This window comes from Mauremys reevesii, linkage group 1 (genome assembly GCF_016161935.1).
Source record: "Mauremys reevesii isolate NIE-2019 linkage group 1, ASM1616193v1, whole genome shotgun sequence".
Taxonomy (NCBI): Eukaryota; Metazoa; Chordata; order Testudines; family Geoemydidae; genus Mauremys; species Mauremys reevesii.
The window spans coordinates 204,062,484-204,078,030 of NC_052623.1; the positions used below are offsets into that span (position 1 = coordinate 204,062,484).

Here is a 15,547-nt window from a genome sequence, read left to right on the forward strand (position 1 = left end):
GTTTGTGAGCCAAACTAACCTCATAAACCCTATAATAGGGGACCTAAATTAAGTGGATTCCTCTTAAAGGGTCATCATCAGGTGGATGTTGCAGCTCTGAAAATTTCAAAGGAACCCTTTCCAAGGTCCCTGCTGGCAGTGGAAAAAAAAGGTCTCGAAAATATTAATCAAGTGTTGAGCAATACCCAAATGTCTGCCTGAGACTGCAAACAGCCTAAAGCAATAGCTCTGAGAGGTGTGAGCTATCCACTTCATCTGAATAGTGCATTGATTCTGAAATGTAAAGGTGATGATTTAAATGTCAACTTTATTAACTATTTCACTACTGATCATTTTAGTGGAAACATCCAGCGAATGTGCTTATTTCAATTACAAACTGCCTCTCGTCTCCTCAGTTGGGGGATTTAATATTAAAATAAACTAACAGAGGTTACTGTGTTGATGGCAATATTCAATATCATATTAAATTCAGAAAAACTCAATTTTTCAAATTTAAATGGAAGTGCCACAGAATTCACAGCCTGCTGCACCTGAAGGCCAGAGAATTCAGAGACCAGGCCACAGGATTTAAGCACTGCTTGCTGTAGAGTACAGGGGGCTTGAATATAATGAGACAGACTCTATTAATGTCAACAGATCTGACTTATGCCTGACTTTAAGGACCACATTTTAAAAACGTGGCTTCCATTTTTGTGTACAATCACTTATTCACATGAATAATAGCACTAACCGGCCAAGTTTCCAAAAGAGGTCTCCCATTTAGGCACCTACATGAAGTGATCAGATTTTCAAAAGTGTGCATCACCCAACAGCTCTCATTGTTGTGAATGGGGGGAGCTGCTGGGTCCTGAGCTCTTTGGAATAATTGGCCACTTCTTTGGGTACGTAGGTGGGAACTGGACTCTTCTGAAAAGCCAGATTCTGTTGTGGGTGCCAAGCCAAGCACGTCTGAAAATCCACCCCCTATGCACAAACTCCCATCTGTGCTAATTAGAGCTGGCTGAAACCTGGATGTTCTGTTTCATGGGGAAATTCACAATTTTTCTGAAACACAAAAATGTATTTTTGTGGGAAATATAATTAAAACTGATGCAATTTTGCAAAAAAATTTGGCGTAATCAGATCAGCATTTTCAATTCAACTGAAAACTGTTTCAGTTGAAAATTTTCTACCAGCTCTCCTGAAAAAACAAACCACCAACAACCAACAGACAGACAGACAGGGCCTGTGCTATGCCTGGCTGAAAATTCTCTTGAAACTGCTTTTTGATGGAAAATTGATTGTTTTTAACTGAAATTCTCATAGAAAGGTTCTGTTTTCCATGGAAAACTTCAACTTGTGTTGAAAAACTGAAGAACCGAGAGTTTATGGTTTTCAACCCACAACTGAAAACTTCTTGTCCAAAACCTGAAAACCTTTTTTTTTTTTGGGGGGGGGGGGATTTCTCTGGAAAATGTGAACAAACATTTTTTCTGTTTTTGTCAACATTTTCCAACCAGCTCTAGTCTATATGCATATTCTATTTTTATATGCACAAGGAATAGTGCAAAACAAAAAAAGATGCATGCAAATGATGTATGCGTGCAAATAGACAAGTGCACCAAGAGAAGCTGGGGTGAGGTCTTTTTAACTCCTCCCTCTTCCCTCCCAACATGGATAACCGACAAAGGGAAACATTAGTACCATGGAATTTATGGTATTTTTGCACTTCTGAGGTCTTCTCACTGTAAGTCCTTTTGGAATGCTTATTGAAGTACCAGCTTTTCTCTTCATCAAAGACCATAAAAAGCAGGACAAACTCTCGGGTATCTACTGGCCTGTTACTTGTACTGAGGGTTCCCTTTTGACAGATCAAGATTGGACCAATCAAGCCTGAGTGAATATCTTTCTCCTGGAAGGCAATAAATACAAATTACAAGTAAAAGATAGGGTTTCCCAAAATACGACATTAATAACAATTTGCACATTCACAAGAGCTTTCATGTGAGGATTTTCCCTTACAAGTGTTAACATTGGTGCACAGGAATTGCCAGACTGGATCAGACGCAAGGCCCTTGCAGTTCAGCATCGTGTCTACAACAGTGGCCAGTGCCAGATTTTTTTCATGTTTTTTAAATGCCCCTAAAACGTATGCTGCCAGTCCCTGATCCCTGTCTAGTTCTGCATGGGTGGCCAATTCCAGAGGAGGCATTATAATCATTTCTGTATTGTTCCCCATCCTATTCCATATGCATCATAACATTTTGTTTGCTTTTTCAACTGCAGCTGCACATTGAGCAGAGGTTTTCATTGATCTGTCTGCAGCGATGCTCAGGTACCGTTCCTGAGTTGATATGTTAATTTAGAACCACATAAGGTGCAAGTAGTTTAACATTTTCTGTCTAATATGCATTATTTTGTATAAATCAATACTGAATTTAATCTACCATCATGTTGCCCATTCAACTAGCTTGGTTAAGTCCCTCTGAAGTTCCTCACAGTCTTCTCTGGACTTGGCTAACCTAAATTAATTGTGTCATCAATAGATATTGCTACCTCACTAGTCACCTCCCTCTCTTTCCAGGTCATTAAAAAAAACAAAAATCAAACAAAAAAAACCCCCACAACAATGGAGCTAATACAGAACCTTGTGACCCCTTGCTGTTAGCCTTTTGCCATCATGAAAACTGACCATTTAATCCTACTATTTGTTAACTCTTAACCAGTATTTGATCCATGACTATACTCAGCCTTGCATTGTAGGACTAATTACTTTCCACAGTAGCCTCCTATGCGTGACCTTTTCAAGGGCCTTTTGAAAGTGTAAATAAAATATGCCATTTGATTCTGCGTTATCTGCTATTTTACTGACACATTAAAAGGATTCTAACAGATTAGTGACACAACTTTCCTTTACAGAAACCATGCTGGATAGACCCTATCATACCATGATCTTCCAGATCTTTTATTCTATTTGAATGATTATTTCAACCAATTTACCAGGTAGAGAAGTAAGACTTTATTAATTAATAAAGGTTGGGTAAAGGTCCCATTTTACAGACGAGGAACCCAGATCCAAGATGTATTTGCACATCACATTGCAAACATGGGGGCTGGGCGAATCTCTCAGCTATGCTATATTCCTAACTAAGGGCCTGATCCAAACGTCTACTGAACTCAACAGAAGGACTTTGGATCAGGCCCTAAATTTGCGCTAGAGGGCTTGATTCAACATTGCCTTGCGTAGCTAATGAACTCTATGCAAAGTGGCTATGAAATGCTACCAAATCAGAATTCTCCACCCACTCATGCCAGTGGCAGCAATTTATATTTACTTTGCATAGGCATAAACAATTAGATGAGGAACAAGAGACTGGCGAATCAGGCCCAAAAGAATAGGAAGCAAAGCCAGTATTTCAGCAACAAGACATAGGGCTTGGCTACACTTGCAGCGCGCTGGTGGAGGCTGGCTTTCAGCTGCAACAACACACCCACACACACTTGCCAGCCAGCGCTGCCGCTCCTGCTCCTGCTGCTGGCTGAAAAAAACCCCCCCGCAGGGGGTATAAGGAGTGCGCTGGTGGATCAGCGCTGCTCTGCTCAGGTGTGGACACACACCAGCTTTTAATTGTCCTCAGGGATAAGGAGTTATCCCAGAATTCCTGTTCAGCCACTCTGCACATCAGTTTGCACTACTGCTCTTGCCTGCTCAGTGTGACGCTTTTTAAATGCCCCGGGAAATTTAAAAATCTCCTTCCTGTTTGCTGCAGCCAGGTGTGGAGTGCAATCAGTTAATCAGTTACAGGTGTTATCCAGCAGATTGTAGCAGCCTTCTGCTTAGATTTCCTTACCGGGTTTACAGCGGAGTAATAGGCCCAGGACCTACAGGCTGCTCCAGGTTGTATAGGTCCAGACCGCTTGGTTGCAAACCATACGTAGGTATAGGTGTCATTTGGCTGAACTGCATCATCCTTTTTGAACCAGTCTGGAGACTCATCTTCATAACTGCTTCCCTCAGAGGATTTCTCATAGAAAAGCCCATGGGAATGGAGAGAATATGGTCTGGATGCCAGATTTTTAAAATGAACCTGGAAAATAAATACAGGCAGATTCTTGATTAGCAGATTTGGGCCTAAACCAACCCACCAGGCATAAAACACCCATAAACGGTGTAAAGTAAAAAATTCAGGATTCAGATTTGTCTACTGATTATGGGCTAGATTGTGCCTGGCTGGAGGTGGGGAGTGTAACTCCTGACACATCTTTATGGGGTGCAGCAGACTCCACTGTGCACAGCTAGGAGTATGTGGGGAGCAGGGTAATGGCTCTGCCTACTCCCTGCCCCCTTTCCAGCATTGTTCCCAAGAGGGAACAAGTTGGTAGCAGTCCCTGCATTCCTGTGAGAACCCCAATTCCAGGCAGGTCTACCATGGGTTGCACAAGGGTGATAAGGAGTCTTTATTCTTTCCTACACCCTTGGGTGGCTGTGTTAGACAGGGCACAAGCTAGTTCTACAGTAATACCAGATCCCAGTGTTTGTAATTTCCACTGGTGTCAATGGGAGTTTCTCTATTATGCATCTCCCTCATCCCAGAGGTGGACTGCCAGGGCAAGGAGCTGGTCTTTTCTCCCTCACTCAGAGGATGGAGTTCCAAGATTAGGGTTGGCTTTTCTCTCCCCTTTTCTTGTTCCTGATTTTTATGTAACTCATCTGTTTCCTTATGTATTTGAGAGCCTGGTCAAAGAAGTTTGAGATAATGAACAGGTGGCTAATGGTTCGAATGGTGATCCGGTGAGGCATTTCAGTACCAGGTTGAGGTCCCATGTTGGTGTAGGTTGTCGCACATCTGGGTAAACATTTCTGAGACTCCCGAGGAAGCGTTTTGTAGTTGGGTGTGCGAATGTCGACGTTCCATCGATCTCTTGGTGGAATGCTGAAATGGCCGCAAGATGGACTCTGATCAAGCTCATTGTTAAGCCAGTGCTTTTCAGCTCTAATCTGAGGGTACGTCCATACTACCCGCCCGGGTCGGCGGGTAGCGATCGACTTCTCGGATTTCGATATATCGTGTCTCATCTAGACGCGATATATCAAACTCCGAACGCGCTCCTGTCGACTCCGGAACTCCACCACCGCGAACAGCAGTGGCGGAGTCGATGGGGGAGCCGTGGATTTCAATCCCGCACCGTGAGGACGGGTAAGTACTTCGAACTAAGGTACTTCGAGTTCAGCTATGCTATTCGCGTAGCTGAACTTGCGTACCTTAGTTCGAACCCTAGTGTAGACCAGGCCTAAGATTAATGGTAGTGCAGCTGAATTGCTCATCAAGTGTCTTCCTTGACACCAGGCAGAGAACCTCTTCCATTTTTGAAGCGATGTGTTTCTCATAGTCAGTTTTCTGCTGTTTAATAACACGTTTGACTTGTTCCGCGCAGGTTATTTCGTCATGGTGGAACCATTCAGAAGCCATGCCTGTAGGTGGAGTATCTCCAGATTTGGGTGGAGAGTTCAACCGTTGTGTTGAGACAGCAGATCCGACCGGCCCGGGAGAGCTCGCGGGGCGCATATCGCCATGCATAACAGGTAAGGATACCATGCCTGCCTGGGCCATGTCGGGACTGTAAGGATAACTTTGGCTCTGTCTGCTCATATCTTGTGTATCATGTATGATATGACTGGTATCGGTGGAAACACATACATGAGTGGTGCCTCCCATTTGATGAAGAAGGCATCCCCTAATGACCGGTAGCCCCGGTCCTGCTCTCGAGGAGAACACTGTGCATTTGTGATTCATTGGGGATGCAAACAGATCGATGGTGGGAGTGCCCCACCATCTGAAGATTGAACTCAGGACCGCTCCATTCATCTCCCATTCATGATCCTGGGAGAAGTAGCTGCTGAGCGTGTCTGCTGGCACATTCTGACAACTTGGCAGCTAACACACTGAGATGTTTATGTTATCTTGTATGCACCAATTCCAAAGTTTCATGGCTTCTGTGCATAGAGAAAGTGAGCGAGCTCCTCCTTGCCTGTTGATGTAGAACATGCAGGCAATATTATTGGTCATAATTCAAATGGATTTGTTCCATATATAAGGTAGAAAGTGCCTGCAGGCATTGCAAACTGCTCATAGCTCTAGTAAATTCATGTGCAGTGGAGTCTCTCCTGGAAATCATTTGCCTTGTATCATGTGTTGACTCATGTGAGCACCCCAGCCTATCAGTGAGGCATCTGTGGTGACCACTGTTGTCAGGGGGTGTCTGTTGAAAAGGGATACCCATAAAGATATTTTGTAGCCTTGTCCAGCATTGTAATGAGTTGAGGACATTTGGTGGAACTGTGAGCCGTTTGTGTAGGTTGTGTTTGCTTAGTATGTATACCGTGCTTAGCCAACCTTGTAGACTTCGTATATGTAGTCTTGCATGTTGTACCATGAACATCGTGGCTGCCATGCATCCTAGTAATTTTAGGACCATGCGAGCCCGAACTTGAGGACTGACTTGTACCTCTGAAATGAGGTTTGTGAGGGTTTGTGAATCTGGTAAGGGGTAATGACGCCTTGGCTTCTATGGCGTCGAGGTGTGCGTGCCCCAATAAAAGTCTAGTTGTTGGACTGGGTTTATGGTTGATTTCCATTCGTTTATTTGTAGACCCAGCTCCCGGAATAGTGTGAAAGTGGATTGGACTGTGTCCATTGTGTTTTGTAGGCAATCGTCCAGGTAGGAAAAAAATATTTTCCCCTGTCTGCGCAGATGAGCTGCTACCCCCGCTAGAGTTTTGGAGAAGACTCTTGGTGCTGTGGATAGGCCAAATGGTAGTACTCCATATTGGAAGTGTTCTCGTCTACCGTGAATCATAGACATTTCCTATGAGCAGAATGAATGGTGATATGGAAATAAGCATCTTGGAGGTCGAGGGCTGAAAACCAATACCCCTGTTGCAATGCTGGGAGTATCATACCCAATGTGACCATCTTGAATTTTTGGGATCTGACAAACTTGTTGTGCTTCTGTTGATCCAGGATGGGTCTCCATCCCCTGCTCTTCTTCTGGGTCAGGAAGTAATGGGAGTAGAATCCCCTCCCTTTGAATTGTAGTGGTATTTGTTCCACAGCACCTAGTTGTAGAAGATGATTGACTTCTTGTCATAGTAGGTGCTCTTGAGAAGGGTTCCTGAAAAGGGACAGGGTAGGGGGTAGGGTATATGGGCGGGAGGTAAAGGAGATAGTGTATCCTGACTTGATAACTTCCAACACCCATTGGTCTGATGTTATGGTGGCCCAGATGTGGTAAAAGGGCTGGAGTCGATGGGCAAAAATTGTGGATGGGTCAGGCGTGAGCACTGTTTCGTGAGGGAGGTTGTTCAGACCCTCGACCAACTTTTCAAAATTGCGGTTTTGGAGGTTCTGCCTGAGAAATATGCCCCTGAGATTGAGGTGGTCGCTGGCATTGTGATCGTTGATACTGGCATTGTTGCCTATTTGAGAAGTGTCTAGGTCTCTGAGATGGTTGGTATCTCCTTCTCTTTGCAGGGGGGGTGTAAATCCCCAAAGTGCGGAGCATGGCATGAGAGTCCTTCACTGAATGAAGGACCTTGTCTGTCTTCTGAGAGAAGAGTTATTCCCAGTCGAAAGATAAGTCCTCTAACTTTTGTCTGGAGTTCTTTTGGCTTCTGGCCTCAGGGATACCATGAGGCTTGGCGCATTACTGAGGCTGTGGATGTTGTTCTGGCTGCCGTGTCTGCTGTGTCCAATGCTGCCTGAATGGCTGTTTTGGATCTGAGCTAGCCCTTGGTGATGACGGCCCAGAATTGTGTGTTTTTCCTCTGGTAGCTCAGAGGTGTGTTGGGCAAGTTTCCCATAGTTGCTGTAGTCGTATTTGGCCAGTAGTGCAGAATAATCGGCCACCCGAAACTGAAGGACACCGGAGGAATATATCTTGCGTCTGAACAAGTCGAGTCTTTTGTGTTCTTTCTCATGGGGTGTAACCTTGAACTGTGGCTGCTTGTTATGGTGATTTACTGCCTCAACAACTACGTCCTGGCAGGAGACTGCCTCTCTTTTCGCAGACCTCTCTGCAGAGATATCTGAGCTCACTTTTTTGTTTTTTTTTCAGTGGGTAGGTCTCCTTTTCCATCCCAGAGAGGCTGTTTGCTTGTTCTCCTCAGGCTGGAGGGACTTCTCTATCAAGATAATTTTAAGACGGAGATCTCTATATCGCTGGGCTCTGGCTTTCAGGTAGGTTGCTGCAGTGGGAATATTTCTGGGGAATATGCCCCTAACCCAGGCAGTGTATGCATAAAGAGTGTCCATCTGAAATGGGCATGGCATCACGGCAGGAGCCGCATTGTTTGAAGCCTGGAGACCCCAGCACTTTAACTAGTAACCATCCCTTAAGGGTGGTGGAGGGGTGTTGTCTAATGAACTAACAATAAATTTGTTTTTGTTTTACTAACACTAACTCTCTAACAGCTTATCTAAATATTTACCTAAAAACTATTTCTTAACGGTTTTTAGGGAGGAGTGCTAACATTGCCCCTTTGCTCCCTTTTCAGCAGAAGACAGTTGAGAAGGAACCGGAGGGCTTGAGTCGTGCACATGCTACACACAGCACCAATGGTGCCACGAGACACCTACTGCGCACCCGCGACCTATGTGGACATTGCTACCATAAATTTCCAATCGACAGCATCAGGATGTACCGCCACTTAAGGTGGAGTACCCACAGGGATACTACTCAAAGAAACCACCCTGTTCCATTCAGTCCATCCCACGAGGGGTCAACAGCTTCCTTATAGTAAATATTCTAATACTCTGTCCCAAAAGATAGTGACCGCTTCTCTTTGGGAAGACTATTCCACCGCCTCAAAGAGCTCATTCACAGGAAGCGTGCCCTTTTGTAATATTCCCCTGTTACTACTAGCTATAATCCCTTGTATTGTATTTATTATTTGTATTTCTTCCACGTCATCCTTAGCATTTATGTGATGGCCGGCATCTTGGCCACCATGCAGGGATTGAAGTGAGAACCTCCAGAACTAAAAGCTTGAGTGGCTACAACTTGAGCTAAAGCTCCATAGCTGGCTGTGAGTGTGGGGGGACTGTGACAACTCCTGTCCTCTGCAAATTGGCTCAGAGGGGAGACCTGTAACACATACTGGCCAGCGAGTTATTTACACTAGAACTGCTCAACATTTTTACATCAAAGTATTTTTAAGACAAAAAGGACTTTTCAGACAAATGGAAACATTTTCATTTTTGTCTAAAGTTTCAGGTTTTTCATTGAAAATTTTTTTCAAGTAAAAAATTCATGTTTCAGTTCAGTTTTGGGGAAAATTATGTTTTCAAAGAGCAAATCTCCCTCCCCTCCCCCACTTTTTAGTTTTGTATTAAAAAACAAAGTTTTTTTGGGTGGGAAGTTAAGGAAAAAAATTATTTTTTACAAGAAGTCCCACCAAAAATGACTGATATTTTTCAACCAGTTCTAGCTCAGCCCCTTCAGATCCTCGTAAGAAACCTTCATGCACCAAACACCTGAAGCCTTGACTTACTTGGATGACATCATCTACCTCAGCCCTGATAACAGGACCCAGGATACCCAGGTGTTCTTCATACTCCCCTTCAGGCTCCCGAGTTGTAAAGGTACTATCCACATAGCTTCGGAAAATCACTTTTTTGTATATGGTGTTGCCCCCATCATGACTGGTTCTGTCATTCCTCATTGTGCTGAGGGGAACATAATGAAATTAGAAAAATTATGGAATTAGAATATAATGGAACATAAACATCATGAATTAGAAAAACTGACATCTTATGATGAAAATTAAAGACCTACACATAAAAATGCTTCAAGATGTAGTCTGAGAAACAGTACATTTACCGTTGGAATGCTTTGGAGGAAAAAGAATCAGCACAAACGTCAGTGATTCCCACTGAAAATGTGTGATCCAGGGTATTAAAGTGGCTACAAAATGATATCGCTATATTCCATTTTTCTCCTCAGTGATTCCACACCAAATTTGCTCAGTTTGCAAATCCTGAAATAGTTTTTCTAACCACCATGATGAAAATTTTCTCTAATACTTGAAAATCCATCTGGGCTATTTATACCTCTTACACCCTCATCCATAAGAAACTGAATCAGAACTTAGAGTTTTGGTGAGGCAATAAGAATCCAGCTCCCTCTCCCACAGATGTATCGGCTCTGGAGAGCTAATGGGAATAAAGGATGTAATTCGTTATCAGCTATAATTCAGAGCCGCATGAGGAAGTGATGCTGACAGCTCAGTGAGAAGGTGTCATCTTTGCATATTTGCCATCTGATCACAACCACATTTAAAAATGCAACTGAACTGTGGAGAAATAGGAGTTTAGTCCCTCATAGTCACCTAAGGTACATCTACACAGGCCACAGCAGACTCGGGCTTGCACTACCCAACTAAAAATATCTGTGTAGATGTGGCTTTGGCTTTGAAGCCTAGGGATGGGGGTGTCAGAGACAAAGTGCCAGCCTGTGCTTCAATTTCAACGCATTGTCTACACAGCTACTTTTATAGTGTTAGCAAAAGGCCAAGTATGTTGGGCTGCACTTGGAAGGCTTGCTGCTGCAGACTGTGGAAGAGCACTACTCCTCTAGTGCCTAGAGCAAAGGCCTGGGGATCATCTCTTCCTCATGCAGCTCTGAATTATAGCTGATAACTAATTACATCCTTTATTCACATTAGCTCTCCAGTGCTGATACACCTGTGGGAGAGGGAGCTGGATTCTTATTGCTTCACCAAAACTCTAAGTATTGATTCAGTTTCTTATGGATGTAGGTTCTAGTCTCAACTCTTCCAAAGACTCAGGGACAGATCCTCAGCTGGGGGAAGTTGTCACAGCACCACTGACTTCAGTGGTGCTATGGTCATTTATATCAGCAGCTGAGTATCTGCCCCACACAGGGCAAATCATTTCAATATTTGAGCTTCAGGATTTTTACACATGGAGAACTCAGAGCCCTCTGGGCACTCTTGCAAATACAAATAATGAAGGTGGCACTGAAGCACGGGTCTACATGGGGAAAGTTGGGAAGGGGGAAATAGACACGTTTGTCAAGTAGCCTGAAGATACAATTTGAAAAATACACAATTTGGAGACTGAATTTACTGTAGTGAAACTATTTCCGCTCCTGTCCTAAATCACCCGACAATGAAAATTCAGGCTGTGCAAATATTTTTGTGAGTAGCAATTTTAGAATAAAAAGGCAGATTTTGCACAGAAATATGCAATCACTGGTAATTTTGCATGGTTTGATTTAAGCGTCAATCTTCGTCGCAATGAAATTTCAAATTTCTAACAGGTTGAATTTCTCTCTCAGAAAAACTGGATTACAAATTCTCGTTGGGAAATAAAGCCAGTTTTTTCAAATCAAAACAAAATGTGAACATCTCAAATTTGGGGTTCATGCGCGATGGTCCAATCAACTCTTGATCTCTGCTAAGACTAATAACAAGGGGGTTAATTAGAATCATCTATGGTGGTGGTGGTGTTTTGCATGATGTGGATACTTATCTGCTGGGAACTGGACTGAGAGCCAAACAACTCATTTTGTACTGGAGATTGAATAAAACTTCAGGTGGTGGGAACTATAAGGCTGGAATTTTCAGTGGGGCCAAGCTCCCAGCTCCATCAGGTCACTTTGAAAAATCTCCACCTAAGTCCCTATCTACCCAAGCTGGATTCAAACTGGCAACTTATAGGCTCTCTCTTGACTGAGTCCCAAACCATCCCATCCACATATACTTAGATACCAAGCTGAGGTATTGACATGGGCCTCATTACTGTAGCATCTGAGCAGCTCCCAATCTTCAATGAATTTATCCCCACAAAAGAACCTGTGAGATAGGAAAGGGCTTTATCTCCATTTTACAGAAGGGGAACTGAGGCACAGAGAGACTAAGTAACTTGCACAAGATCACACAGGAAGTTTCTGGCAGAGCTGGGAGTTAAACCCAGGTCTCCTGAATTTTAGGCTAGTGCCCTAAAGCTCTGGTCCTTCCTCTCTTCCTCTTCACCTACTGCATTACAGAGTGTTAAATTGAACAGCATTTGTGTGATTAAGAAATCCCATAACCCTTCAACAACAGTAGCTTTGCTGTGGGACAGCTATCTGAATCAATGGCCTGGTATTTAGCAACAGGGTGTGAGGCAAGAGAGAGGAAGCATTTGGCCCAACCTTTTCTTTAATCCTGCATAGTCCCAGAAGACCTCTTCGGCTGCGATGTAGTATCTCCTCATGTTCCCTCTGCTGCGTAGATAATGCCCAGCAATGTCATCAGGGTTATGGACATTGTTAATGGTGAATCTGGCGTCTCTTGTGTATTGGTCATCTGCAATTTCCTCACTGTCAGAGCCTCCTGGAACATACTCCTTGTAGTCCCCATTCCCACTGGGAAGCCTTGTGATGACTGGTTTAAATTGTCTTGGGGTCAGCGTGTAGTTAGCCCTGCTTGGCAAAACTGGGAGGTTGGCCTCACTGGGCAATGCTGTATTTTTAGCCTTACAAAGGGACACTGTGTGGTTGGCCTCACTGGACAATAATGTGCAGTTTTGCTCTCCAGATATCTTTGGGGGTCTCACACTTCTGGGTGTCAATGAGAGACTACTATACTTTTGATTATCCTTTTTCCTCCTTCGGGTCTTGATGAGAATCACAGATGTACTCAAGGTGCCATTCACATTTCTCTTCTCCCCTTTCAGAGTTGGATGCTTGCTGCTTACTTTCCAATGACCCTTTGTAAACTGTGAGTAGCCTTTGAATTTTCCTTGCTGCTTCTTCTTCAGGGATACACTCTCTCTTGTAGGCACTGTAGCATTTCTGGAACGATTCTGTAACTCATCAGTAGCCTGAGCTGAATTTGTCTCCATCCCATAACTCTCCTTCCCAGAGGCCAAATTCCTGTTCTCATTCATAATTTTAGATGAAGACTTGATATCCCTTGGTGACAGCTTTCCCAGCATGTCCTTTGCCACCACTGGACTGCTAGTAGAAATTAAGATATCCGATGCATAATCTAGAGTAAAATTTCTTTCTTGTTTATCTTTGGGTAGTTCTAAATCAGAGAGCTTGAACTTGTTTAACTCACTGTTTTCTGCCCTGTGTCCCACAGCAAAAGGTAAGTTTTCTGCATGTTTGGGAAATTGAGCATTTACTTTCTTGGTATCCTCCTCCTCTTTCTCCTCCACGTTCTGGTCCTCAACATATTCATTTGGAAATTGGTCAGTCCCTAACATATCTGAACTAGAGAAATTGTATTCTCCTCCTGAATTTTCCTCTTGCGGCTCCTCTGAATAGAGTGTTGCAAAGGAGGACTTCATGCTGTCCCCTCTGTTAGGTAACAGTTCTGCTGCATCTTTTGTTTCGGCTTCTTCCCTGGTCCTCAGTAGTTCACCTTCAAGTGTTTTCTCGTAATTTCCTGACACCTGACTCTGATTTGCTTCATAGTCACTTTGGTTTCCAGCTTCAGATGCCAAGTCAGGACTTACTGCTGTTGTGGTGACTGGAAGTGAATGTTCTTCTGCTGCCACTGTGCAATTTTTATGGAGGCACCCAGCCTCGGTTGGGAGAGGAGCAGTGCTTTGCATTTCCAAGAGCTCATCAGTGTCCAAGGTATCACTGTTCTCCATGAATGGCAGATCTGAGCCAGCAGCCACACCAGCACTCTTAGTGATGGTGCCAAAGTACTCATCTATGGCCAGAGCAGTAAGATTCTGCATTTCTTCCTGGACCATTGATTTCTTCCCAAATGTCCGAAGCCCCAAACTTGAGGCCAGATAATCTTGATAATCAAAATCATCAGAAGATTGCTGGTTTTTTTCTGTTTCTCCTCCAGTTTCGGGTGAGGTGACAGGCACATTTTGAAGAGTGTTCTCAGAGGAGAAATCTATGATTTCATATTGGTCATCATCATCAGAATAATCTACATCTTTTTCACGCTTGGCATTTCTAAACCTCAGCCTCATGCCATGGCTCATCTCAGGGGAACCCCAGGATGCAAAAAGCCACGTACCTGCAATTGAAAAAAAAAAGTGTAATACATATTATTTGTAGATCTTGACCCCCACCTGTCACGTCCCATCTAGATTGTAAACTCTCTAGGTCAGGGGCTGTCTTCTGTGTTATTAGTCTGTACAGCACCCCACAATATTGCTCTGGTCCTTGATTGAGATTCCTAGGCATAACCGTAGCAATAAATCATGAATACTGAATACAGTTGACCCATAATGTTCAGAGATAGATCTGGATCTCAACTTCCTTAAAGTTCAGGTTTTTGGTGCAACCCATGATAGAAAGGGAGATAAGAGACCAAAACTAGATGGAAACGAGAGGTCAGTTGTGAAGTTTAGATAGGGATCCAAACTTTGCAAAGTTTGAACTGGGAGTTTGGGTTATATTTCTTGTGTTATGTGTATAAACCTATGGATGAGAGAATACTGATCATGATAAAAATCCTCACAGGCATTTTAAACCATTGCAAAATCAGATAGGTTACAATAATTTAAAACCCTCTGGAGGGTGAAGGTCTTTAATAGGATAGTGAAATTCCACATTTGGACCTCTAGATTGGCCTACATGAGAATAAATGGGCACAATGCACCAATTGACTCCAGGCTCTTTCATTTCATGGCATGTCCCAGAATAAAACATTGGAGAGATGGACAAAAAATGGCTTTTACCTGAAAAAGATGCCAGATGTAATTTTCTACCTCCTCTATATTTTAAGTGACATAGAATTGCATTGCTTTCCTTACATTATTTCCAAAGTCACCAACAATTAACACATTTTACAAGAATTGGAAAAGAAGGTCTAGAGAGGGAAGGAGGCGATCACATACTAAAACCAAACAATAATGATGGAGAAGTACAAAAAGTACAACTTTGGAGATTTCTGTTAAGTCTGATGGAGGTTTACAGCTTCAAGTAAACATTTTCCTTTAAAAAAAATAACGATAATGCATAATTAGTCTGTAGAATTCACTGCCAGAAGGTATCACTAGATATGAACTCTAGCTACGAAACCTCTTAGCAGATCATTAAACAAACACAGCAGTGCTGCCACGTACCAGCGTTGTCCATTTCTACAGTGACCGATTCTCCACTCATGGGAAAAAGATTCAGTACATCTTCATACTTCCCTCGAGTCAAAAAAGTGTGACCAGAAAGGTATATGGACACTACCTCATCCTGGGTGCCAATACTGGAGACGTGCCACTGCACAATTCTGTCATGGGAAAATTCCAGGATTTCAGTGCTGTCAGACACGTAGCCATTTATTGCTAAAACAAAGCACAAGATATGCTGTTACTGCACCCTCACAGGCATGCAAGACAGTAAGCTAAATTCATGCCTTCAATGGACTGACATCAGGGATGAAACTGACACATATTTGTATCCAGACAGAAAGATTATTGGCACTCTAATGAAGTTGGGCTGCAATCCAGTCACCTTCATCTGAAGGGACACCACACCATTAGGTTTAAAAAAAATCACATATTAAAATAACATGCCCTTACCTCTGTTCCTAGTC

The 15,547-nt window shown here is 43.2% G+C and overlaps 1 protein-coding gene across 2 annotated transcripts in view; it reads right to left on the reverse strand.

Annotated features, from left to right (window-relative positions):
• LOC120399378 (coagulation factor V-like) overlaps positions 1 to 15,547 on the reverse strand; it is a 66,065-nt gene that overhangs the window by 14,284 nt on the left and 36,234 nt on the right. For both annotated transcript variants that reach the window (XM_039527585.1, XM_039527584.1), the window contains 5 exons: positions 15,084 to 15,296; positions 12,196 to 14,029; positions 9,530 to 9,704; positions 3,831 to 4,067; positions 1,684 to 1,891 (listed from right to left, as the gene is read on the reverse strand). In XM_039527585.1, coding sequence (XP_039383519.1) covers positions 1,684 to 1,891; positions 3,831 to 4,067; positions 9,530 to 9,704; positions 12,196 to 14,029; positions 15,084 to 15,296 — 2,667 coding nt within the window. The remainder of the gene's footprint in view (positions 1 to 1,683; positions 1,892 to 3,830; positions 4,068 to 9,529; positions 9,705 to 12,195; positions 14,030 to 15,083; positions 15,297 to 15,547) is intronic.